The sequence below is a fragment of the Colias eurytheme genome, chromosome 18 (genome assembly GCF_061535395.1).
Source record: "Colias eurytheme isolate Ceu_HAF_F1 chromosome 18, ilColEury1 Martin Lab GWU primary, whole genome shotgun sequence".
NCBI lineage: Eukaryota > Metazoa > Arthropoda > Insecta > Lepidoptera > Pieridae > Colias > Colias eurytheme.
In genome coordinates this window covers 786,133-814,007 of record NC_142997.1, presented here as the reverse complement: position 1 = coordinate 814,007, position 27,875 = coordinate 786,133, and the positions used below count along the sequence as shown (strand labels likewise).

The 27,875-nt window shown below is 31.5% G+C and overlaps 1 protein-coding gene across 1 annotated transcript in view; it reads left to right on the top strand.

The window, feature by feature from the left end:
• Window positions 1–27,875, top strand: part of side-IV (sidestep IV transmembrane protein) — a 238,471-nt gene that overhangs the window by 121,764 nt on the left and 88,832 nt on the right. The window contains exon 4 of the mRNA XM_090112285.1: window positions 302–460. Within this exon, the coding sequence (XP_089968411.1) occupies window positions 358–460 (103 nt within the window). The 5' untranslated portion in view covers window positions 302–357. The remainder of the gene's footprint in view (window positions 1–301; window positions 461–27,875) is intronic.

Sequence of the window (27,875 nt, the reverse complement as noted above, 5' to 3'; positions counted from 1 at the left end):
TCAATTAAAAACAAAGTCAGAGACTATATTAACATAGCTACATAAATATAAATATCTACTCAAGATTTCCCAAAATATAACCTGACTAGCTTTTCGTCCGCAGCTTTGCCCGCGTAGTTCCCGTTGCCATGCGATTTTCAGGATAAATTATGTTAATCCAAGTTACTTTCTATGTGTGTGTTTCATGAAAATCGGTTCAGCAGTTTTTACGTGAAAGAACAAACAAACAAACATTAAAATTTATAATATTAGTAGGATAATTTTAGAAACCAAGCTGATAGTTATATTTCTCTTGTTTCAGGTACAAAAGAACAGTGACAAATAGTGTTGTGAGTGTAGTGATGTGCTCGTGAGGTCATGAGGACGCCGGGGGCTACGTGGGCGTGGCTGGCCCTCGCTCTGGGACTCACCACCGCGTACACGGACACTGAGGAGTTCTTGAGTGATTTGGATAAACCAGGTAATTTGTCAAAATATTAGGTAGTTACATAACCCACCACAAGCGTAGGTATTTATGCAAGATTTCCCCGCTTAAAAAGATTGTTTATTGTATTTCGGCATGATGAAAATGCGTATGATAAATAATGATAATTATAAGCTAAGACAAGTTTTCATCAAAACGGAATACTACGTTTATACCTACGTTAGATGTACAGTGTATTTAGTTGTAAAGTTCCGAATTATTATATAAATAATACATCAAAATTTATTTAAAAAAATCTAATTGTTATTTAACCAATTATTGAAAATGAAATTAAAATGCATATTGATACCTTACATTGAACTTAAGGTTTAAATCGGTCCTATAAAACTATTGTTCATAACACCACAGCTAAAATCTTGCCAAACAGTGAAAGTCAAATGATTCAAAATATAAAAACAAAGTATCATAAGTAAAAAAATTACAAATAACAATACTCTCATTCTTTATTGCACACACAAATGAAACAGAAGCTTCAATGCTATACAGTTTTGGAACATGAAAAATGATTGCAACGGGAATCCATTTTTAGAACGGAAGCCTCTAGGCGTAAAAATGTCATATCTATTGTATCTATGTCAAAACAACATTTTGTGAACTAACAATCTTGCTATATAATAGAACAAAGCTTAATATTATTCTTCTTATAATCATTATGATAAATCGAATTTAGTAAGGTTGTATTATAAGGTGTTTTTATATGTAAACACTATTGAATTTAGTAGCGATAGTTTATGATCTAGAAGGTCAGTATTATAAGCGTTGCCGCGGGTTGTAGCTAGTTAAAATATATAAACAAGGTAACTTAATTTTTGATAGTTCGTATGAATAAGAATAACATTATTGAAATTATTGCTCTACTTACCAAGTACCTATATATACATATTTTATAGTATTAATTCATAATTTTTATCCACATACTTGCCAAATTACGGAGGTTTATTTTACATAACATGTTAAATCAGGTATATAGATATATTATAGTCTATAGTTACTAATATTCGAAGATTCAAATCAAACATCACTTAAAACGATACAGCCACTTTTTTGCAGTCATGAGTCAGTGTGATCTATAAAATCATAAATTTTATCCAAATTCATTCAGCAAATTACATCTTTCATTTGATTTTTTTATTTCAGTACTCAGACGTGAAAAAAATGATCCCACAAAATATTAAATAAAGTTTTTTTGTAGAAATTATACACAAAGTTTTAGGATAACTTTTAAAGTGGTTCGTAAAAACCTCTATTCAAAGGCACCTGTTAAACTTAACATGAATGAAATCCGTTGAAATTACCATTTGAATAATTTTTAATCTTTACATCATAAAAGCTTGTAAAATTTCATACAAATTTAGATTTTATTTATAGAAATGAATGAAATGATATCTATATCGCATAAAACGGGTCAATTTGCAACTAAAAAATTCGTTACAGTTTATATAGATACAGAATATTTAATTAATTATTATTAACTAGCTTACCGCCCGCGGCTTCATCCGCTTTGTCTCAAACCTAATAAATTATATACTAAAACCTTTCTCTTGAATCACTCTATCTATTAAAAAAACAGCATCAAAATCCGTTGCGTAGTTTTAAAGATTTAAGCATACAAAGGGACATAGGGACAGAGAAAGCGACTTTGTTTTATACTATGTAGTGATTACTGTTTGTTTGTCCATGTAAATCACGCAAAAGATATTTTAACATCGTATTGATTAAATTATAACCGAACATTTTATGTTGTATTTGTATTCATCCTTTCTCTAAATTATAACACACATATTAATACACTTCCATTAGGTATATACGCGAGTAACATCGGGTCGAATCGCTTGTACGATAATATAAAACAACATAAAATGTTAAAATATCTTCTAAAATATTTTGACAGATAAAACCAAAATGATGGCTGATAATCCCCTTTTCAATCGAATTATCGATGCATAATAATAAATTAAACCATATACATAGTTATATGTTTGTATAAACCAATATAATCGTGTTTAAATAGTCAAAAGCTGACGGCAATTTCTACTTTTCCACTACTTATATGAGGGATTAATCGATTTGAATATTTTGTTTCTTTTGACACGCTTATTAAGTTCCTGTATGTTCGTAGGTTGTAGGACTTGTAGGCTGTCCTTTAGACTCGATTTTGACGCACTTTAAACACACAGATTTAATCCGCGAACGTGTTAAACTTTGTACACTTATCAAGTGTCGGTTACAATACAGTAATTTCATGAGTTTTATCTTATTGAAAGGTATTTTAGTTTATTAAAAGTAAACATAATAATTATTAATTATATCATTAAGGATTTTACCTTTAACATAAAGAAATCATACGATTATTGCATTGTAAATACAATAGTTTTTGAGGATGTATGTACTCTTTCACGCGAAAACAGCGAAACGGATATTGATGATACTTGGCAGTGATGTAGCTTATGTACCAGAATAACACTTGAGCCATAGAAATACTTGATTTTTTCCGAGTTCGTCCACGGATGAAATCGAGCGATACAGCTAGTTTTTTTATACGAACAATTTCTCTTGCGTATTTAACAGTATACCATCGAAATAATATAGAAATCTAATATTCTAATATTTCTAATTTCTATTCTAATATATTATATTATAAAGGCGAAAGTTTGTAAGGATGTATGGATTTATGGATGTATGGATGTATGGATGTTTGTTACTCTTTCACGTAAAAACTACTGAACCGATTACAATGAAATTTAGCACACATATAGAGGGTAACTTGGATTAACACATAGGATAGTTTTTATCCCGGAAATCCCACGGGAACGGGAACTATGCGGGTTTTCCTTTGCAAACGCGGGCGAAGCCGCGGGCGGAAATCTAGTGATACATATATCCTTGTTCATATTACAATGCAGATTTGTTGAATATATGTTCCATCTTGATACGTTCGAACGAGAATCGTTAGAATGAACTCGAATTCCGGTATCTGACCAATGCTATTTCTTGGATTATTGTTACCTTCCGTTTAAGTTTAGATTCCGGTTTTAGAATATTGGATTGACCTATTTGTATCTATTTCTGTTAAGATTATGCATTTACTACTACTATTTTACTCTTTACTTCAAAGACATAAGACTTACTTTAACCATTTTAATTTTGCATACGCACTTATTGAATATGGAATATATTACCCGTCTCGGGGGATTTTCGGGATAAAAATATTATCTATCTGTGTGTTAATATTATACTACCTATGTGTTAATTTAACCCTCTATGTGTGTGTCAAATTTTACGAAAATCGGTACCGCAGTTTTTGCGTCAAGAAGTAACTAACAAACATACAAACTTTCGCATTTATAATATCAGTAGGATGTTTTGAACCCTGTACACCTGCTTTCAGCAATTGAGTAAACTTATGAAATTCTCTACTTAGTATGTAGTATAGCTTAGAGCGCTATTCCTTTTTACCTTTCATGTAATTTATGTTCTCTATAACCTTGTATATCGCTACTAATATTATAAATGCGAAAGTAACTCCGTCTGTCTGTCTGTTAGCCTTCCCGCTTAAACCTCTCAACCGATTTTGATAAAATTTGGCACAGACAATCTTTAGACCCTGAGAAAGAACATAGGCTACCTTTTATTGCGAAATATTTACCACGGGCGAAGCCGGGGCGCACCACTAGTATATTATATACCCTTGTATTCTATATATCATTAACAAAACGAAAACCTAAGAAAACGGAATCATGTTCACGATTTACGTCATACCAACATAACATGATACGATACTAAAACCTTATCGCTCTCGCGTGATAACAAACCATAAAGTATAACATTTAACCAGATAAATGGTTGTGTATTTTTGGGTAACCTGATGACTTATTAAGGTATGTAAATATACGGTTTCTTTGCGAAGGATAATAGTTACATTTGGTATGTGATTTGTTTGCTATCAAACAATAAACCAAACATGCGAACATTTTCAGGAAGTAAAAATATATGAATACTGGAAATCTTAATATATATAAATCTCGTGTCACAATGTTTGTCCTCATTGTACTCCTAAACCACTTAACCGATTATAATAAAATTCGCACACCATGTGCAGTTCGATCCAACTTGAGAGATAGGATAGTTTAAACATGTAGGTACCACGGGCGAAGCCGGGGCGGACCGCTAGTTGTATAATATGTTTCTTCAGTGCCCTTCTTTGTTAAAACTGCTTTCTGATCAATCATACTTAATTGTGATTCAAGATTCCTTTAAAACGGATTCAATTCATAATTATGCTGTCTCTTTTTCTGTGCCACGCTGCTACATTTTAATTTCATATAATATTTTTTTGTTGTACGACATTATGACATAAGAATAAATGATTTATTCCTTTCCGTCTTCTTGCTTTCAATAGCATTTATAAAAGTTATAAAGGGAAAAAAAATGTTGTGTGGTTTTATGAAACCACGGTAAAAGTGAAACTTAGGCACAAAATTATCGTATTTGTACGATAATTATTATCGTACGGTTCGACCGTCACGCGACATGCGCTACACAGACCAAAAAGTTTGAGACGATGTAATAAAAGTTTCACTTTAAAATGTTAAATTCGGACATTAAAATGATCATGATAAACCCCAAATATAGCCCAAAAAACTAATTAATTTCGCCGCACAATTTCAATCAATGTTACTCCCTTCATCCACCATGACGTTCAACCAATCACTTAGAAACCTCAAGAAAAACAGGCTTGCATGGAATTAGTCCCATTAAGTTCCACCGCAGACTATCGTGCTAGCAAATTGCATTGCACTTTAGACATTTTATTCCGCACCTTGGTTTAAACTCAGTTTAAATTGAACGTCTGATGTGAGTTTCATAGCACGAATATTCGCTAGTGATATCCATTTTCTGTATTAAGTTTTATAGTCCAAGTTATTTGGTAATAGGTAATGCAGTTTTGTTTGCGATTTTAGATTGATATAACTAGTTGGCTAGGTTACCTTCCTAGGTTATCCTAATATGACCTTTGTTGGAAATTCGGTTAGGAGTATTTAATATTTCAGGACATTTTTTCACACACGGCACGATCTTATTCCATATTATGCGATTCGCTTGTTTTATGGAAGGTAAACAGCTGATAAACATACCTAATATATAATTTTAAATACACTTATATAGATAACTAATACCCGACACAGAGAAAACATCATCATCCCACAAATATTTTTTTACTGGATAGGAATCGAACCCACGACCTCTGGCTAGGAAGGCAGGGCGGTCAGTCAATTTTGTCGATATTCTTCGTCGGTATTTAGTTTGAATTTTTTGATAATAAGTTGATAATAGAATGATATAAAGCTAGTTTTCTCGGCTCAAATAAGATCGTTTTGGCGGAGTACTTTTTTCAGTCGCTGTTTTTAGTATTTATTTCCCCTTAATATATTAACTAGGCAGGTAGTAGAATACCTATACGCATATTTTATACTTGGTATAAGGTAGAGCTTTCAACTTTGTCGATATACCTACGAATATAATTACGTAGTTTAGATTAAGGTTTAGTTTATTAAAGTTTATTATAGCTTGTCTGAAACCTGTTTTGTTTTACAGTTCAGTAGCGATCGTATCAGACGAGTTTAATAGACAATTTTAGTTCATTTAAAATAACCTGCCATAGATATTGCTGAATAACTATTTTATAAATACATAAATACAGAAAAATTTTCACACACGGCACGATCTGATCCCATACAGTTAAGCTTTCGCTTGTGTCATGGAAACCAGATGGCTGATAAACATACCTACATTACAGCCTGTGTATTGATCTTTCTTTACTTTTTCAACTGACTTTAAAATAACGGAGAAGGCTCTCAACTGTATTTTTTGGTTTTTTACCTCCGAATTTTCGATTTGACGAACCGATTTTGATGATTCTTTCTGTATTTGGAAGCATTCATTAGGCAAGAATTAATATTAGGTACTCGTTCTTGCCTACATTAACATGTTTAATTTACTAAAACTAAATAATAATCACACATTAATTTACCATAACAACCCTGTTTACCCTGTCGATGCAAAATGTAACCAAATACCGCATAATATCCAATAGTTTACAAAGAAAGGGTTTGTAATTCTTGCATTCCCTATACGGTCCCGGGTCAAATATTTCGGACGGACCCCGGACCCTCAAATATGTAGGATTCACGTGACAATTAAACGGAATAGTGTTATTACCGTGTTGTTTTAGTAAACATTTGATGTTGCGTCGCTTGTGTACAAAAAGGTGTAGTATAGTAACCATAGATGTTTAATAGCAGGATTTTTTCCAGTGTCGGAAAGTGATGGCGCTAGACATAGGTATATAACGCTGTCTTTTTTCAACACTCAAACTCAAACTCAAACATTTATTTATTCAATTAGACTTCTTCGAGAAGCACTTTTGAAACGTCAATACATATTTTTAACATTTACCACCGATTCGGAAAGCAGTATCTATGGAGAAGAACCGGCAAGAAACTCCATAGTTGCTCTTTTAAATCATTTCAGTATTACAATTTAATTTTACAAAATATGTAACTGTATATTATCATAGTATGCCAAAGAACTGTCCTGTGGTTTTTACGCGACAACCCTCCATGGGTTTTTATCTTCCATATATTCCTTAATGCTGCAATAACTCAATGACTTCGTAATAATATTCTAAATCGAAATTCAAAATATGTCCCATTCGACAAATATGTCTAAGTAATTACCAATACCTTGAATACAATACAATGTTATAAATTCACCTCCATCTTTTTGTCAATATCGGTTAAAGTAATTAGTATCGGAATCCACTTAAACTTTAATTACAAACAGCATTTTCATCCTCCAATGACATTCTTTAATTCAATTTTAATATAGAAATATTTCATAGAATTTGCAAACCTTTTAGCAAAACCCCGCCCTCGAAAATTTTGCTGAAGGGTAAATTCCCCAGAAAAGGATTAATATTTTTAAACTTTTCTACCTTTAATCTTTTCCTTACCCTTTTAGGGATTACCTACTTCCAAAAGTTAATTTTCCTTAGTGCTTGTTTACAGCGTTTCTGTATGACAAAATTTCATACTTTTTGCTCGAGTTGTCTTAATACGAAATGTGTTTTACAAGTTTGAAGTAATTCGAGCTCCTCAAGCCGACACATGTAACTTTGTTAATATTCGAGATTGCATGCAATAATATAATACATTTCGGCTTAATTAGAAGCTCTGGAGATAGACTCGTGAACATTTATTCGTACCTTGTTGCATCTTTGTTGTGCTAATTTAAATGATGAAATAAAAGGTTCATTTATTGAATTAAATTAAAGTTATCTAAAGTTGTTTAAGTAAGCTCCCAATTATTTGCAAATTTTAAAATAACTGCTTAACTTGTTTTTGCCCGTGGCTTCATTTGCTTGGTACATGAACTAACAATATTGAGATATTGAATAAAATAATAGTCCTTTTATTTTCATCTAACATTTAATATACATCACAGTTATCTTTTCGTTTGCATCCTTATACTTACATTTTTTTTATAAATAGACTAATAAAGCTCTCAGAAACTACTGTGACTGTACTATCATTTTTTTTCTTTGTCTTCACCGGGAATCGAACCCAACCCTCGGTTCTACGCTCACGTGGCAACCAACTACCAAGGAGGTGGTCATTATCATATTCAGTCACATACCGTATAATATATTTAACTACAACAATGATTTACAAGGCACTTTGTTATACGCATTGCAAATTTTCTTACCCTAAGGGTTCTTTCAGTAAAAATTATTGCGGCGCATGAACTATGGCCTGTGTTTTAAATTAATTTTCTTTATGTCTTTGCGGCTTGTTGATAAAAATTCTTATCGTAATACCATGAAAGGTCTACTGAAAATATAGCTTGTCTTTTTACGGGAGAAATAACTGAGTTAAAAATATTAGTAACACGATGATGTATTAAAATATAACCAAAAGTATTATCACAATTAAGAAATACATTAAAAACTTATTTATTTATTTATAATTTATTCAGGAAATATACAATTTACATATTACAATTAAATACTTAATGTGAAGACAGGCAATAAAACACAATTAATAAATGTTTGTCAATCTAACCGACTATTTTTGGTATATCTTGTTTACGGTAAACATTTAAATGCATTTAAAAATTAATCCAGATACATTTAAATTTGAATAATAGATGTTATTTTTAAACCTACACATAATTTCCAAACAAATTGATAAATAAATTGATTTTCATATAATAATAGCCAAAACGTTATCTAAATGATAACAATATACATCGATATAGATCAGCATTTGAATGCATGCAATTATATTAAAATTTAACGGGAACATCCCACGTTACACACAATCTATATCTTTAAAGATAACAATATGGCCGCTGTAAAGATAAAGATTTAGATCGCCCACGACGATATTGAAGATTGTTTAAAAATATAATATACCGTGTATAAATAAAAAACACAATACTGAACAAAATTAAGTTAAAATGATAAAAATATTTTGATTGTAATCCACTGCTAAAATATGGTACTTTCTTTTGATCCATTTTTTGGCTTTGGACTTATAAGTATTTTTAAAAACATAATTAGGTTGTGCTCACAGTTGTGCTCTTCCTTTTTTCATAATAGTCGAGGAAAACCTTCGTATTTCTTTTCAATAATTTTGTTTTATTTTCAGTATTCCCTTAAATACTACTTTATAATTATTAATATAAACATCTAATATCTAATATATCTAATATATATTATAAAGGCGAAAGTTTGTAAGGATGTATGGATGTATGGATGTATGGATGTTTGTTACTCTTTCACGTAAAAACTACTGAACCGATTACAATTAAATTTAGCACACATATAGAGGGTAACTTGGATTAAAACATAGGATAGTTTTTATCCCGGAAATCCCACGGGAACGGGAACTATGCGGGTTTTCCTTTGCAAACGCGGGCGAAGCCGCGGGCGGAAATCTAGTATAATAATATTATTGTATAAAAGTAATCTTCGTAACATCGAGTCAATAAAAAATTGAATTTAATTTTTTGTGCGAAAAACAATTTAATTTCATCAATATTAAAACTTAAAAACTAATAGTAAGCTTATATCATAAATATCATATAATCTCCTAAAAAACATTCGTTCGTTAAAAATAGTTTAACTAAATAAGCAAACGTGTTGTTTTTTATATTATATCGCGTTCAAAATCGAATAAATTGGCAATAAAAATATTTCGTTAAGTATTAACTGGTTTCAAAAACAATAAAACGTAATATATTGTTAAATTAAGAACAATTTAAAAAGGCATTTAAAATCCGTATTTATAATTTTATTTATTCGTAAATTTATTGGTAACAAACCCAATAAGTCCATATCCACTTATTAGATTTATTATTCACATTATCCATAAATTAAGTAAACAGAATAAAAAAAATATTGTCACCCTATTACAGATAAATTTATCCAGTAGATAATGCAGTTCCCGATATTCTCGGAGTTACCAAACTTATATTCTTTCCAAATACAATGCTTATAGCCGCAATGCGTCATTGTACTAATAATTCAAACAAAAGTTAGGTGACCATGAATTTAGTACGAGGGGAGACTCATTCATAAGTTAAGAAGTGTGTTCACCGAAAACTTTTTATCGAACTTTTTTGGACAAGAAGTTTTGTAAAGTTTTAGTGGAATATAAATATTACAGTTCTTCTCATGTGGCTGTTTTTCCGCAATACATGTCACGTCATAATTTGTGATTGAGTAAGTACGATTTTGGTATCTTTGTATCTTGCCAAAGAAGTTTCACTTCTGACACGTATGCTCGGCACACACGCTCTTTTCTATACTTATAACTAGCTTACCGCTTCTTCGCGGCTTCACCCGCTTTGTCTAAAATCAAATAAATTATATACTAAAACCTTCCTCTTGAATCACTCTATCAATTAAAAAACCGCATCAAAATCTGTTGCATAGTTTTAAAGATTTAAGCATACAAAGGGACATAGAGACCGAGAACGGGACTTTGTTTTATACTATGCAGTGATAATATAAAACTGATGGTGGTTTCTTGAAATCGTTAGAACATTTCTGTTAGCACTCCCTTGGTACTGGAACAAATCTGGAACAAAAAAAAAATAATGAATAATAATTCTAAATGATAAAAAATAAAAATATATTTTCATGCGAAGTCAGTTTAATTAGTCCTAGTAGACTAAACTTTGGGAAATTATATTTATTCACAAGGAAACCATATTTCCAACATTTCGTGAACCTCATTTAGAGTTTTAGTAATGTAATATTACACGTGATTTCTCTTTTTATTTAAATATTAATTAGTTTCTCGTTCACGATCAGTAGTTCAGTGGTTAACTTTGACTTCAATCAAATAGTAGCGGGTTCGAGTCCACCCAGAGTAAAAAAAATGTTCGTGAAATTTTTTACATTAAGTACCTGTTTGTGTATTCTGTGAGTTCTATTTATCTAGGTATTATTATGAATGAATAGTTTTTTTTTATACATTTATAGGTTTTGACGGACAGATATAAAAAAATCATACATACTTTAATTTTTTTGTATGTATATAAGCTTCATACTATACTAATGTATCTAGCTTAAATAGGGTGCGTTGAATAACTCTTAAAGTTTTTTAGTATACATTTGTATAGAAATTCCACATTAGGTCTAAAAATGTACGCTGGGGAGAAAATTGTATACAAGTAGGTTAAGGACAAATCATTTTGCAATTAAACGTTAAAAATAGGTAAAAGTGAGCGTATTTTTAGTAAATTCCTAAAGAAATATGTTTAAATAACTACACTGTATTATAAGAATCATAATGTATTGCGTGGGTTTCTTTTAATTATATCAAAACAGTCCTTAATTTTTGCTTATAAGCATAAAATAAACATTAATATGCTGTTGAGTTCATTTTATCTTAGTTTTATTTTAATGTGTCAAAATCACTATCAAATGAGTCATAAATTTTAAGTTGTCATGATTCTAGTATATGCTTTATTAAAAAAAAAACTTTAAAATACATTATTTATGAAAAGTTGAAATCGTGTAGTTTTTTTTTTATTACGTGTAAATAATAAATAGGTGTTATAATGACACCAACTCCATCAAAAATTTTCTAAGTCCTGCGCCCCCTTTGCTTTAGTCCAACCCAACTAGCTTTAGTGTTAAAAGGTTATCTATAAATCCGAATAATCGGACGATTAAATTATTTTATTCATCCGGTAATCGGACGATTAAATTATTTTATTCATCCGGTAATCGGACGACTAATTTATTTTATTCATCCGTTTAGCGGACGACTAGACACTTCGAAAATTATTTAAGATAAACTGCCATGTTGAAATGGCCTATCCATATAAATATAGACTGAGTTCTTAACAGTAGACTTTTATCCACAGCAAAGCCAGTATCTACTGAGTCTTTATAACCAGCAAGCGGAACCCTAAAATGCAACCCAGCCAAATTAAAAATGTCGAATTCAATATAAACAAGTCAGGTGCGCAACTAGCAATCAATTTTATGGAATTATTTAACGTCAAAACGTAATGTTCTATTGCTTTAAAGTTCAAAGGTCGAATGACCTTTAGAAGCATAGGTTGACATGTTTTCAAGGACGGACGAACTTTAATTTTAGGGTATAAATACCGTTGTTACGGTGTTTTCATGGTTGAGGGATAAATTTTTATTTAGATTAAATGAAAATATAAGTTTCTAATGACAAGTAGATACTACGTAGACTTTACGTTTCTTTCTGTTTATCTTTTTTATCTTAAATTTCGTTAATTTATTATTCAATTTGTAGCATTGTATGTGAGTAAATAAATGATTTTCCTTATTTTGTGTTTCATTCATTTTGCTATCTTCAATTTATTTGCATTTCTATAATTGAAATGTGGGTATCTGCATGTTGTCTATAACACGTATTCCTACTGATCGAATACAAAACGTTGATTTTTATCAGAATCTGTCTGCGAGTCTTTTTGCGCTTGAGAAACCAATTTGGATGCGATTTCCAGGACTATATATTTTGTCAATTTTTAGTCATTAATTTGGTGAATCATTTCATGAATGAAGTAACGCATATAGAGCAGTCTGTACTCTATTTAATGGTAATTGCTTCTAAAACATCAATAGATTGACTTATACATATTTTGATATCGATATGACTATCAAAGGTGCCTATTTACATAATGTATTGACATTTATATCTATTTTTAACATCTCAATAACAATATAGTAAATTGACCTACGAAAATAACTTATAAATTAATCTTGTTATCACGCTATGTCCTTCCAAAGGTCACTTCACATAATTTCGGATAAGTAAACTGCTATTTGACCTCAAAACCAGTTTTTAACCTAAACGAGATGGTATATGAATATTCATTGCTCGGAATTAATATTAATAAGCTGTGTTATGCTTGTAAATTATATTATTCTTATTTGTTCTTATTTGTTTTATTGTAAAAGTTTGTATCGTATATCGTATGCTGTTTTTATAATTATAGTTCTTACTAGACATACAAATTAATATTTATCTACTAATTTAATCAATGTTTTATCTCTTGCCTTTTATCATGTTTTTTTTTATCTATAAGAGAAATAATAAGAAGCAATTAATTTTAGAATCAATGTGGAAACGTCAAATAAGAAAATATTATAGTTGGCTATCATCATACTATTATTTTTTCAAGCTCTACAGTTGTAGAGATTGTATTGAAATTTTAAAATAAAAAAGTACGTTAATAATATAAAAAATACAATGCAGTGGTTAATCCATGAGGTCTTTAATTCGATGTCAGAAAAAATAACATAAGTAACACATAAAGCGTAATATCACATCAAGAATGTCGACTCTTAAAATAGTTATGAAACGCATACACTAGACGAAAGTAGTTTATTCAAATATAATCTATATATATAAAACTCAAAGGTGACTGATATAGACATATAGTGATCTATCAACGCACAGCCCAAACCACTGGACGTATCGGGCTGAAATTTGGCGTGCAGGTAGATGTTAGGACGTAGGCATCCGCTAAGAAAGGATTTCCCGAAATTCTTGCGGGAACGGGGAAAAACGGGGATGCACGTACAAAGTCGTGGGCGGAAGCTAGTATTATATAATTTGCTACTTAAACAATTAAGGAAGGACGATTTAATTAAACTACACTTATGTTGTGAATAGACCTTGTTATATCTAGACGCTATTATATGACGTAATTATGAAAATTAATTTCTAGAACATTACTACATAGTATGAAACAAAGTAGCTTTCTCTATCCCTATGTCCATACGCGTAAATCTTTAAAACTACGCAACGAATTTTGATGCGGTTCTTTAATAGATAGAGTGATTCAATCGAAAGGTTTCAGTATATAATTTACTAGGTATTAGGTATTAGAAAGAAAGAAAGAAAAGAAAAAAAGAAACATTTATTTGACTCCACAATATAAAATTTAAATTAATAATAAAAACACAGATAACAAGCAGTTTCAAACAAATAAAACTGTTAAATAAACGATAAACAAGTAAACAATTAAAATAACAATAGGTAACAAATTAACAATCTTATTAGATAAAGCGGGCGAAACTACGGGCGGAAATCCAGTCCGTCTTTCAAAATATGATCCATTTTAGTATGACTGAGTGCTAGTGGAGTGGTTAATGCCTGATTTTATAGGGGTCCTGGATTCGATTCTTGGATACTAAAACTTATATACTACACTGCTTCTTATAATGTTCACTTGCTTTTTTTTTCTTCAAGTCAAATCAGTGAAACAAATCTGCCCACGATAGAAATAACTTCAATTTTAAATTATGCAATGATGCAAAACTAATGATAAGTTTCCTCTTCTAATAAAATGACTAAGATTTATGAACACAATATTTTGTTCGTAATTTAATGATTGATTTTGGAAGATATGTGTAATATTTATTTGATGCTCAGATTTGATGCCACTGTACATTAGTAAAGTGTCAAATTGATTAGATATAAACCTACCTACGTTCACAAACAACCGGTTTTTGTGTTTATTAATTTATCATTTAAAATCCAGTCGATCGCTATAAAAAATATTGAATTATGATTTAATTTATTTGGCAGATGTTTTGGGTTTTGCGTGAATATTATACATTTATTATTAAATGTTTTAGAACGTGGTTTGTTCGATTGTTGTTTACAAGGTAACGTGCTACTTCAGACAGCTAGTCTGCGTGTCGAGTCAAAAATATAAGTTGTTGATATTATGTCACTAACCTCAAACCATTATTTTTTTCATTATTTGTGTTATTTTTGTCTCTATATTCATAAAGGTAACAATAATATTATGTCTATACACAATTTTATTAAAATGGATCATACCTAGAGCCTAGCATATTTTTTATATAATAACTCTTTAAGAAATTAGCTATTGCCTATTGCTTCTTAGCACGATGAGTAGATAATATCTACTAATGTAGGTAACTTAGAATTTTAAGCATAGCGTACAATATACATGCTTCATTTATGTAGGCTAAGCTTTCTTTTGTCAATAATTAGCTTATATTTCTCCGAGAAGATAGAAAGCCAATAGAAAAAAAAGACGTTTGGCACTCGGGGACTGCCGCGGTAAAGCTATTGCATGCTATGCCTTTAAGCCACACCTCCGCGCCCGTCGGAGTGGGGAGCGTGAGGTTTTTTCGTTACGCAATTTCTGGATTCGGTCCCCGCGCTCAAGGCCCGCGATAGAAGCTATGCAATAGCTTAAAAAATCATATCATAAATATCATTTTCATCAAACACCTGTGAAAAGTATTTATAAAAATCACGTTAAAACACGTGTCAAATGGCCTCATTTTAAATGTTTACATCGCAGTTGTTGATGTTACAATAATTTGTTTTTAACGTTAGTTATAAATCATGTTTAAAGAGCTTTTATGATGTAAATGTTAAGAAATAGTGACGCAAATAAATGAAGCGTTTATTTAATTCTTAATCTGTGATTTTTATCGAATCTTTATGTTGTAATGGAATCACTTTATAATTAACTTATGGGTAAATTTTATGCGCAAGAGTAGGAAGATATAAATTTGTATTAATTGTTATATGGACTAAAATATATATAAACGTACCTAGTAGGTAAGTATAGTAAATACATTTCAGAACTCTATAACTCTTCTATAAGTGTAATTTTAAATCTATACTAATAATATTATAAAGAGGAAAGGTTTGTAAGTATGTATGTATGTATGGTTTTCAGGCATAAACTCCTGGACCGATTTCAAAAATTCATTCACCATTAGAAAGCTGCATCTTCACTGAGCAACATAGGCTAGGTTTTATCCCGGAAATCCCACGGGAACGGGAACTATACGGGTTTTTCTTTGAAAATGCGGGTGAGGCCGCAGGCGGAAAGCTAGTGTTATATAATTTTAAATGGAAACTATGATTATCATTTTAGTATAACTTCTAAGTAATTAACAGACTACTCGCTCTTTTGAACAGTAATTTTGCTCATAAATATTATAACCTACCAAAAACTTTATATTTAAAATATGAACTTGCGTTGAAATGCTTCTTTTATTCAGGTAAAAGGGTCTTATACAAAATTTAAAAGAAAATTAGGCATCTGAATAATTTGAAATGGAAAGGTCTGGATTTAGGTCCCTCAAATCGTCTATAAAATGCGCTTTAAATCAAATAAATGAGTACAAAAAAATCTTGAATATAATATAAGATTTTTTTTATTGCGCTTAAAATATTTATTCAACTTTCTGAATATTAATTAACATTTATATTTTAATGTTATATGGCAATCGTTGTTTTGATATATTTTGTCACGCAAGGTTTCATAAATTAGGTATGTTTTTTGTTAATTACCAACTCTACATTATCAAACATCTCTTTTATAGTATCTGACTAATGTCCTTTTATAATAATACCTCCATTACTATGATCTGTGTGTCTTAATGAAAATATTTCCAAATAAGTAACACTAAGGGCCGATTTTTCAATGCTTGGTTAAAACTTATCCGTCCAATAAAGTATTACACGATAATATTAAAATGTCACGTAAACTATCAAATACGGACAATTAGAAAACGTTTTTAAAATGGTAGTTTTATACATTATTCGACGAATAAGTTTTAACCAAGGATTGAAAAATCAGCCCTAAGTCAAAAAGAAGGGTATGATTATGTAAGTTTGTAAGTACTTAATTGATTAACTTCAGACTTAACCGATTTTCAAAATAGGTACTTTCATCACAGTACATAGGACGTACCTAGTTTATTGTAATAGGAAAGTGTAAAGAAAATTTTTGTTTGTTGTTATGTACCAGCTAGGTACTATTTAATTCGAAAACGACTCAATCCAATTTTAAATTCTCTGACCATCAGAAAGAATCTTTTCCAAGAAACAGAGACAATTATTTTTTATCCAGGGAGAAGCCGGGGCAAGCGGCTAGTCTGAGATATATAATACAATATATCACACAGTCCCTTTAAGAACTTACGTTTCAACAACAATACAGTGGGGACTGTACGTCTCGACAAAGGCAGACGGAATTAAAAGCAAAAAGACTTGCCAAGCTTTTTGTTTTCATTTCACAATCTAGGATGTCAACGTTTTTGCGCTTTGAATTAATGAAGATGGGACTGAATGACCGTTTCGTATATAATATGTATCTTTACAACAAGAGGTTTTAGTTTGATACGCGAGTTTGCTTTTCGAAAGCTGGCAATCGTATCCTACTAGTTTTATATATGCGAAAGTTTATGTGTTTGTTTGGCACTCATTCACGCTAAAACTGCTGAACCAATTTTCATGAAATTTAGCACACACATAGACAATAACTTGGATTAACACATAGGATAGTTTTTTTTCCGAAAATGTAACCGGAAAGGGAATTATGCGGGAAGCTGCTTTTTTATTTTTAATGATATTTTAGTATTTAGGCGTAAAAAATGTAATTAAACATTTAAAATGTGATTAAAAATTGAATAAAAAATTAACGTACAAGTAATTAAGTCATTAAAATAGTTCATTAGCATTTTAATCATTTACTTCCCATATTAAAATAGAGTTCATATTTAAAACGTTCAAATATAAAGCAATATAATATTATCTATAATATTATATCATATAATACTAATATCCTATCTATAATATTATTTAATACGAATATTATAAAGCTGAAGAGTTTGTTTGTTTGAACGCGCTAATCTCACTCGTCCTCTGTCTACCAGTCCGATTTGAAAAGTTATTTCGGTATTAGATAGCCCATTTATTAAGGAAGAATATAGGCTATATCATCACGCTAAAACCAACAGGAGCGGAGCAATGCGGGTGAATCCGCGGAGCACAGCTAGTATATTATAAAATAGAAATACTATAAAAAAGCCGCGTTTAATACAGCCTTCATTAAGCCCAGCATAATTACTGTGGGGTGAAACAGACCCTACGTTTCTTTAAAAAACGCTTCAAAAAACCTCGTTGAAATGAAAAGGGTTAACGTTAAAGTAATCGAGTGTCATTACTTGACTATGAATAAATTACGCAAGTTCTCGGCTCGCTTTGTGCAATAGAGTTCGGTGGAAGTGATAGGCGATAGCGATTTCTATACATTACTTAGGGCAAATGCATCTTCTACTAGGCAGTATTTGAAGCAAAAATAGGTATGCTTTTGTCTTATATAAGAAAAGTAAAGTTTGCATACGTATATATATTTGGTATAAGATTAATAATAATAGTAGTGAATATTTACAAGACCCTGTGCTTTAGGATGTTGTTTTCAGGTGGATAGTATTCCTTATTTAAAGGTTTTCAATTGTCAATAAATTTTGTTTATATATTTAAGTATGTATTAAGATACAAAATATAATACAAATCTAACAATACATTTCTCCCATTTCGCTCAAACTGCTCTACCTACTTTCAACATTCTCCTTTTCAAACATAAATTCAGTAAATCCTCATTTTATCTAACATGTGCATACAAGAATCGCTAATCGCTTCCGCTTTTGCCTTGTCCTTCAATTTACGCCCCAACACGGACTCAAAGTAAGAGCGGACAAAATTCGCCATTACAACACAGTACGCCCTACGATAAAATTGTCCTGGGCGCCAACGGGAAATTAACTTTGTAAGGCTTTGAGTAAAAATATCATACTGTATCATATATTATGGTGTAATACATATTTTACGCTAACGTATTTTCCTTGTGTAAGTACGTATATGTATGAGTTTTTGAATTCGTTTAGGTATGGCCGCGTAAAGAATATATCTTATTATGGATGTAACCTTTTTGAGCACTCTGTATAAAGCGTGGTAAAATTATATTTATGATTCTAGTATATTTTACTATGTAATATTGAGTTAGTTTATGTGTTATTATTTTATATAATGCTCCTTTTCTACGTCTTTCTATGACCATTTACTTAAAATTTTCCGCGAAAAGCAGCTCGGAGTAGATCGTAGCTCGACTCAGGAATACGGCGGTACACGCCTAATGACGCCAATGAAATGCAATTTTATATTTTGCTTTTAATCAATAATCCGTTTTGTTAACAACCACCAAGATAATAACACGACAAAATAAACATTAAAATCGAATGAATAGAAAAACAGTATACTTACATGATCGAAATATGTATGGTGTAAAAAGTAGCGTGCCTATGCTAAACTCGAATAAGAAATTTGCGTAAATAAGACATTTTACTCAGTATTATCTAAACAAATATATTACAACATAAATAAGCAAGATAATTGCTGGCTTCACAGTTTTAAGGCTTGATGAAGAACAGGAAGGAGGAAAAAAATTAGCTGAAAGCCAGATATTACGGAGTCTCTTGTAATTAACTCACAGTAATTTCATTTGCTGCGAAAATGTGTTTACCGAGGAGTAAAAATTGAGGTTGTTCAGGTCTAGAATAGTAAGGAACAACGGAGAATTACAGAGTAGGTAAATACAGAGGCGCTATTTAATTGCTCGTTATTTACCTGTGTACAAACTAGTTCAGTGTTTATCCATTAGATTCATAATATGGTCTATTTTTGAGCTTATACAAGGTATAACTTTTTTTAAGAAAGATACGATGCAAAAGTGGCTAATAATCAATTTTTACGTGCATGTAAGTGATTACAATTGCTTATTATTACGTAAGTATATAGTTTCAGTTAAACATTATATTATACCTATATTATATTTTATAACAGTTTCCAGGCATTTCAGTGAACTACACTTTTAAACATGTCTGCTTTTACAGGCAAATTATTTATAACAACCACTACTATAGCCCTAAGCATTCAAAATACATTTTTAAAATCACTGACCTACTTCCAAACCTACCATAATACAAAATCAGCGTTGCACTAGACCTGAAGTAGATATTTTCATATTGAACAAAGTACACTTCACGGTAAGAAGCACAGTTCAAGCTATGACTGGTAACAAAGCCTATAATGTAACGTGAAATTTTCTCAACCAAAAAGAGCATTCGCTAGAACAATAACTGGGTGCGCGCAGCGTAAACAGTGTCTGCGTCTGACAAACTTATTACTTGCAATCTTATTAGTCACTTAAAGAGCGGTTCTAGACTTTTCTATAAGCTTTCAAGAAAAATATTAGACTGTAAAAGGATGATGAAGTTAATATAATATTAGATGGAATCCATATATTCCAAGTTTATGTCAACTTTCTTTTATCCTCAGCTCATTTTGGTTCGAAACTCCTTAAAATAAGTTAAGAGTAAATATAGGTACTGATGTGCCATCAAAAAATAAACGAAGAAAAAGAACAAATTTAAATGCAAATAATTGAAAAATATTTTATAAACGGGTGCACGATGAAAACGATTATATCCGATATGAAAACGATAAATCAGACATAAGAAAATATGCCAATATCGTAGAGTTATAACATCTTCTGTTCTAATATTGATAAATCTATTAGTTTTAAATAAAAAACTTAACTTAAGAAATACCATTCGAATACTTAACATACACAGAAATTTACAAAGAAACTTCTTGAAAGAGACAACTATCTAAAGAACACAGCAATTCAAATATGAATTTCAGAAACAGCTAGTGCCCTAAAGTTGAATCTTGCTAAAAACATAAATACAGAAAAGTACCACGATAGCCATGTTGAGAATTATTTTAGTAACCCGTCCGTGTTGTTAAGGATTGCAAGAAGGTTTCGTGTTATGAATAAATTAAGAAAGTTTAGCTTGCTGAGGGTACATCGCGAATGTTGGATGTTGGCTTTAACTTTGTCAACCGATACCGTTACAATAAAGGACTGGAACATTCTAATCTGAAACACAATTCGGAATATTTTAGGTGAAATTTGGAATTAAACAAAATTAACCGTGGAAAGTTTTCAGAACGGTTCAATATTTCGTTTCTGTTACTTTATTTATGCCCAAATGGCGCTGAGGGACATAACATTTACTATGGTGTATACCGTCGCTAGAATGATGGATGCACAACGGAGATAAAAAATAGAGAAGTAAAAGCACAAAAGTTGAAACACGAAAACATAGACCGAATAATAAGTTACTTTCTAATAAAAAAGTGAAATGCTATAAAAATAACATAGTTCGTGCGATTTCTATCACCATTATACAAGAAAATTCAATTCTCATAGTTTCCCAAATAAAATATCAAAGTTCTGAACCACTAGCTTAACAATTCTCTGAAACGAATAGTCTCATTATGCCTATATTTCTTCACACAGTCATGTAACCAACCGCAAAATGAGTCGCAATGTATGACACCCGTTCATATTACGAGCGAAACCGAATGTAAAGCGAATGTAATATTATCGCAACAAAACCTCAAACTTGCTGGCTCTCCGCCTAACCACGCGATTCTCTCTGTATTCTCCCCATTGCGAAAGCACGATAATCATTATTCGAAATACATCGCTCTTCGTGTAGGAATATTAGAGAGTGTTAATACGAAGTTAGGTAGGTGGCAAGCAATGGACATCGTATTGTGTTTACGCTCTGTTTAACGATGTAGTGATGTTAGAGTATTTCTTGCTATTGTCGTAAATTGTAAGCGCTTCCTAAATTTGAATGTGTGAGATACCGCAGTTTTATTCATTATTGTTTTTAATTCTTTTCTTGTAACGGAGACAAATGTGACGCTTAATTTATTAAGTTTTTACGGTATGTCGTGGTAAGTTTTTTCAATAATATCCAACTCCAACTAATAGAAGATAATGATTGTTGTTCGTTTGATAAACCTAACTTAGTGTTTCAGATAGCTTCTCATCATCAGTCTTAACATACAACTTTTCCTGAAAAATTATCAGTCAGTGTTTAATATCGAAATTATTAAAAGGCTACTAGGTAACTAGAGTAAAACGCGATTGACAATCCAATAAAATATTTATTATCAAATCATACTTAAATAGATTTTTTAATTCTTTCGTCTCACAATAGACCGGGAGATACTGACACAAAATTTCGAGTCATTTGTAACAGGATGGCGGTTCTACAGGGGTCTTAGTACGCAATGACAAAAAGAAAAACGATGGCGTGAGCGCTGGTACCGGCGGCTTAGTCGCGTGGGCGTTAGTCGAACTCGTCGGAAAATAGCGAAAGTCAAACGATTTGTAACAGTATGGCACTTATTTTTCCTGTAAGTTTGAGGATCAACAAATATAAATACAAAATTTCAAAGATCTATGTGTTGGAAATCTTCACTTATATAAATTAATAATAAATTAAGTTTTCAAGTATGACAGCACTTTTTCCCCCTACTAGAAGTATGGCAAATATAATAATGGTTACATTTTATCAAATACTCTCCAAAAATCCAAATGCAATACTGGTACAAAAAGTTTGGCGAAATAAAAATTTTTTGCAGATTTTCGGCGGTATGGCGACCATTTGGAATCGTCCGAAAAGTATGGCATGGCGATTTTCGTAAATGGCTGCACGACGATAGTTACCTGTGCAAAAGTTAGCATGGTACAAATGGTTGAATGATTGTTTTATTTAAATCAACACATTCGCGTCGGTATGGCGGGCTGTAAGTCACACCGGAAAAGTATGGCATGACACTACCGCCTACTACTTTTTTATGGGCTATCGGTAAATTCTAAAATTTTTGTGTTACAAATCGTTTGACTTTCGCTATTTTTCCGACGAGTTCGACAAACGCCCACGCGACTAAGCCACCGGTACCAGCGTTCACACCATCATTTTTCTTTTTGTCATTGCGTACTAAGACCCCTGTAGAACCGCCATCCTTGTTACAAATGACTCGAAATTTTGTGTCAGTATCTCCCGGTCTACAAACTTAATCATATTTTTTTTCGATATACAATTTTAACCAGATATCCCCTTCAAAGATGACTAGCAGTTCTGGCTTTCTATTTCCACAGGAACTAGTTAAAAAGCATTAAAATGCACAGACGTGCGACTGAAACGTCTTATAGCCCCTCGTCTCAACGAGTCGTAATCATCGCAACCAACCCTGGGGTGTGGAGAGACACTCCTTGATTTCATTAGGGCGGTGCAGACGAGCGACTTTGCGATTAAGTATAGATTAATTCGTTATTAGAAAATATAGAGTAATGCAAATTATCTTACTGAAATACTATGTATGGCTCCAGTATTATAAGAAAAAAAAGTATAATTCATAACTCTAAAAATAACCTTAAAACAAATATTAACTTTACTTCTGTATATTACATGATATAACAATAATTAATAAGAACCTATATAATGCAGTGTTCTTTAAATTTATACACCATAGTTGACCATGTAAACAATATAATATTACAAAAAGTAAATAAAATAAATTTGGCAGTCGCTTGCGTATAATCACCCTAAAAGAAATAGAGTATAGGGGAAACAGTTTTTATCGCAGTAATTTGTAGTGTCTAGTGGCTATATAATCTACGCCGTTTAAATATATTACATATACAGTGTAAAACACGGTTAAAAGTAGACTCTAAAGTTAAATGGGTTAAGCTTTAAATTTGAATGTGATTAATGTGTCTAGAGTTTATATACCACTTAGTATGTAGTAATCGAATTAGCTACCCAATTCATTATGACCCAAGAATGAATAATAGACATTTATGATACAATTTTTCAATTTATTTCTTAGAATTTAATAATTTTTGTAAGATTTAGCACATTTTCTTTCAAAAATTAAAAGTTTACGTCACATAGACAAAACAATAACAATTCTGTACTATTTTTTTTATAATAGATGCGAAAGAGTGTTTGTGTTTCTTTCTTTTGTAACGGAATGATTTCATGATATGATGTTTGTGTCTAGGATAGAGGCATAGGCTATTTTTCCCGAGTTTGTATCTGATTACTACGGGAATTTCCTTTAAACTTGAGACGAGGCCGTAGGCTACTAACAAAATTGCCAAAAAACCCACCATCCTTCAATCTCGAATGATAAATGCACATATCGCAAGATGCTATTCATTTGAACGATTCATACTACGGGTAATCCGCACCCAGATTGCACTGCCTGTGTCTGTTGAGTGTCAATTTAGTGGTGCCTATGTGGGATGAATTACGTGCCAAATTCTACCCGGTAAAGCCTTGCGACGTGCTTCGTAAATAATTGAGCGGGATTTCATTATGCAACGATCTTCTGGAATCTGTGCATTGAAAAATCGAGTGTATGGACGGACATTTTTGTTATGTTAGAATGGTCTGGTGGGTATCAGCGTGACGTTTTAGCTCGCCTTAGATTTAATTAGTATGAAATCAATAGAGACAAGATAGAGATAAGTGATCATTTATATCAAAGTTCCTTTAGGGTTTAAAATATACCTACATGAAAATGATGGCACAATTAATGAATTTTATCTCTATTTTAATGATTTTTTTTTCGGATGACCAGATTTTGCGAACTATAACTACCGAATACTAATATTATTTTTCATTTTTTAAAACGATTTTTGTAACTACGATTGTATTGGATAAATTTTAGAAGACGGTTATTTATAAGAACCTATGGAGTTATAATTGTACCTAAAAGCTAACTTCGGATCACTGTGGCCAGAAAGTAGTTTTTGAATGGGATTGCATACCTATATTTAAAAGAATTAATGTTAGGCCTATAACTAGGAAAGGCATTCATACATTCAGAAATAATATTGATAATAAACTGCCTGACCTGAATGATCAATCCTTTCATAAAAATCCTTGTGAAATGTTTACAAATCTTTTTAAGTTTATTCATAGTGAATATGAAAAAATATTTAAAATTAAATCTTTAACTATTACCAAGGATTTACCATTCAGCCAGTGGGCAACTCCTAGTATACACAGATGCAGGAACGTTCTTTACGAGTTATATGGTATGAAACAATATAACAAAGACTTGGCATTTCTTAGTTATGTTAGAAATTATTCAAAAACATTTAAAAAAGTTTGTCTCACTGCCAAGAGTTTGTATGTCAGAGATAAAATACGCAACTCTGACAATAAAGTTAAAACGGTTTGGACAATTATTAATGGTGAATTGGGCAAAAGCCAATCGAATGATAGTACCATAAAACTTGTCAATTCTGGTAGGGTCATTGACAAAAGTGCTGATGTTGCGCTTGCTTTTGAAGATTTCTTTAGTAATATCCCTGCTAGTATAACTAAGAATTTAAATTCGTCTTCAGCGCTTGCAGAGTCTTTATTGAGGGATCATGTTGCTGAGTGTAACAAATTATTTGAATTGCGACACGTGACTGCTGATGAAATTGTTAAAACTTTTAAAACATTAAATTTAAAAAAAACATGTGATCTCTGGGGTATGTCTGTAAATTTAGTAAATAATATCATAGAAAACATTGCCAATCAACTGGCGTTTATATTTAATCAGTGTTGCGACTGTGGTATATTCCCTGATTTACTAAAGTTTAGCAAAGTTATTCCTTTATTTAAAAGTGGTGACCAAGAAGACAGTAATAACTATAGGCCAATTTCCATATTACCAACTTTGAGCAAAGTCTTCGAGAAACTAATTTTAAACCAATTAAGTAGTCATTTTGCATCAAATGGTTTACTGCACGCCAAACAGTATGGTTTCACAAAGGGGCGCTCTACCACTGATGCCGGAGTAGCTCTTTTGTCACATATATACAAAGCATGGGAAAATTCAAAGAATGCTTTGGGGATATTCTGTGACCTTTCTAAGGCTTTTGACTGTGTAGAACATTCCACTCTATTACGGAAACTAAATTTTTATGGTATCAAAGGTTTAGCTCAGGATCTCATAGCTTCATATCTTCAGAACAGGGTACAAACCGTTGTCGTTAATGGAGAGAAATCTCGCGGTGCGCCGATTAACATAGGTGTTCCGCAGGGATCTATCTTAGGACCGTTTTTGTTCTTAGTGTATATTAATGACCTACCTTATTATTTGGAGGATATGTGTGAAATAGTACTGTTTGCAGATGACACCTCATTAATATTTAATGTGGATAGACATGACACAAATGTTGACGAAGTAAACTCTGCTCTTTTACGCATATCCAATTGGTTTAATACTAATAATTTACTATTAAATACAAAAAAAACAAATTGTGTAGAATTTATCCTCCCAAATGTAAAAAAGGTGAAAAGGAATATTATTTTAAACGGGGAGGTATTAAACCCTGTGGAATCGACTGTTTTTCTTGGTTTGACATTAGATGAGAAGCTTCAATGGGGGACCCATGTTACCACCACCGCTGCTAAGCTCAGCTCAGCTGCATATGCAGTTAGAAGAATAAGGCATCTCACCGATGAAGAAACGGCTAGATTGGTTTACTTTAGCTACTTTCACAGCATAATGTCCTATGGAATTCTGCTATGGGGCAGGGCTGCAGATATAGAAACTATATTTATATTACAGAAAAGAGCCATACGCTCTATATATAATTTGCGTGCTCGAGACTCACTAAGAGATCTCTTTAAGAATACTGGTATCCTTACTGTACCGTCGCAGTATATATTTAATAATATTTTATATGTACACAATAACGCTTACTTACACACAAAAGTCGGAGATAGACATTGTTATGACACAAGAAACAGAAATAAAATTGAAATGCCATTTTTCCGGCTAGCTAAAGTTAAAAATTCATTTATGGGTCAAGGTATACGCTTTTACAACAGAATTCCTCATAATATTAAAGAGTTTAGTAGTTCTAAATTTAAAACTTATATAAAAAATGTACTAGTTCAGAGAGCCTATTACAGTATTAAGGAATATATGGACGATAAAAACCCATGGAGGGTTATCGCGTAAAAAACACAGGACAGTTCTTTGGCATATTATGTTAATATAATTATTATGATGTTACATATGTAATTTGTAAAATTGTAAAACTGATATGATTAAAAAGAGCAACTATGGAGTTTCTTGCCGATTCTTCTCCGTAGATACTGCTTTCCGAATCGGTGGTAAATGTTAAAAATATGTACCTAATGACGTTTCAAAAGTGCTTCTAGAAGAAGTCTAATTGAATAAATAAATGTTTGAGTTTGAGTTTGAGTTTGTATCTCAATATTCTAAATTATAACAATAATTATTCTATTGTCGTTATCTTTACCACAAACTATTTATCAATTAATGTATTCTAGCGCCATTCAATATAAACTTAACTTAAACACAATCAATAAATTCTTTCCAACGTTCAATTGGAACCGTAACAAACTTTACTATGCCAATAATTTAACCGAACTAAGCCCAAGGTCACATGAAGCGTTCCCCCAGATAAGGGTCTGTACATACCGTAAATTTCGAAGCATTGTTTTAATTGTAGCCCAAGATTTATAGACTTGCAAACGATAACAATTAGTGTTGTTCAATTGATTCTGAATGCTTGTTATGTTCTAAAGCTTTTAGGAATTCTGTTGTATTGGTATTGGTTCGAAGAAATTCTGGTTATTCATTATTGTAGACTCTAGTTAAGTGTTTCGGTTTAAGTGGATGAAGATGCAAATATATATTGTTTTAGTTGAGGAAAATATTATGCAATATTTATTTTACTAGCTACGTTTCGTGGTTTCACTCGCATAGCTCCGCTCCTGTTGGTCTTAGCGTAATAATTACGCTAAGACCTTAAAATTATTATAATATAGCCTATTGCCTTCCTCGATAAATGGACTACACGACTCGACAAAAAAATTTTCATTCTTTGTCCTAAAGTTTATACTATTATTTTCCAGTTAGTTATGCACAAAAACGAAAAGAAAATACCTTTTTTCGGTATAAAGTTTGCTTTTGTGATTGTTATAATAATAATACTCATTTTTCAATTTTTTCATAAATTTTAATTGATTTTAATATTTTTAAAAAGACCACGCGGTGAGAGTGGAGTGTTAACGTTTACAATGTGCCGCTAG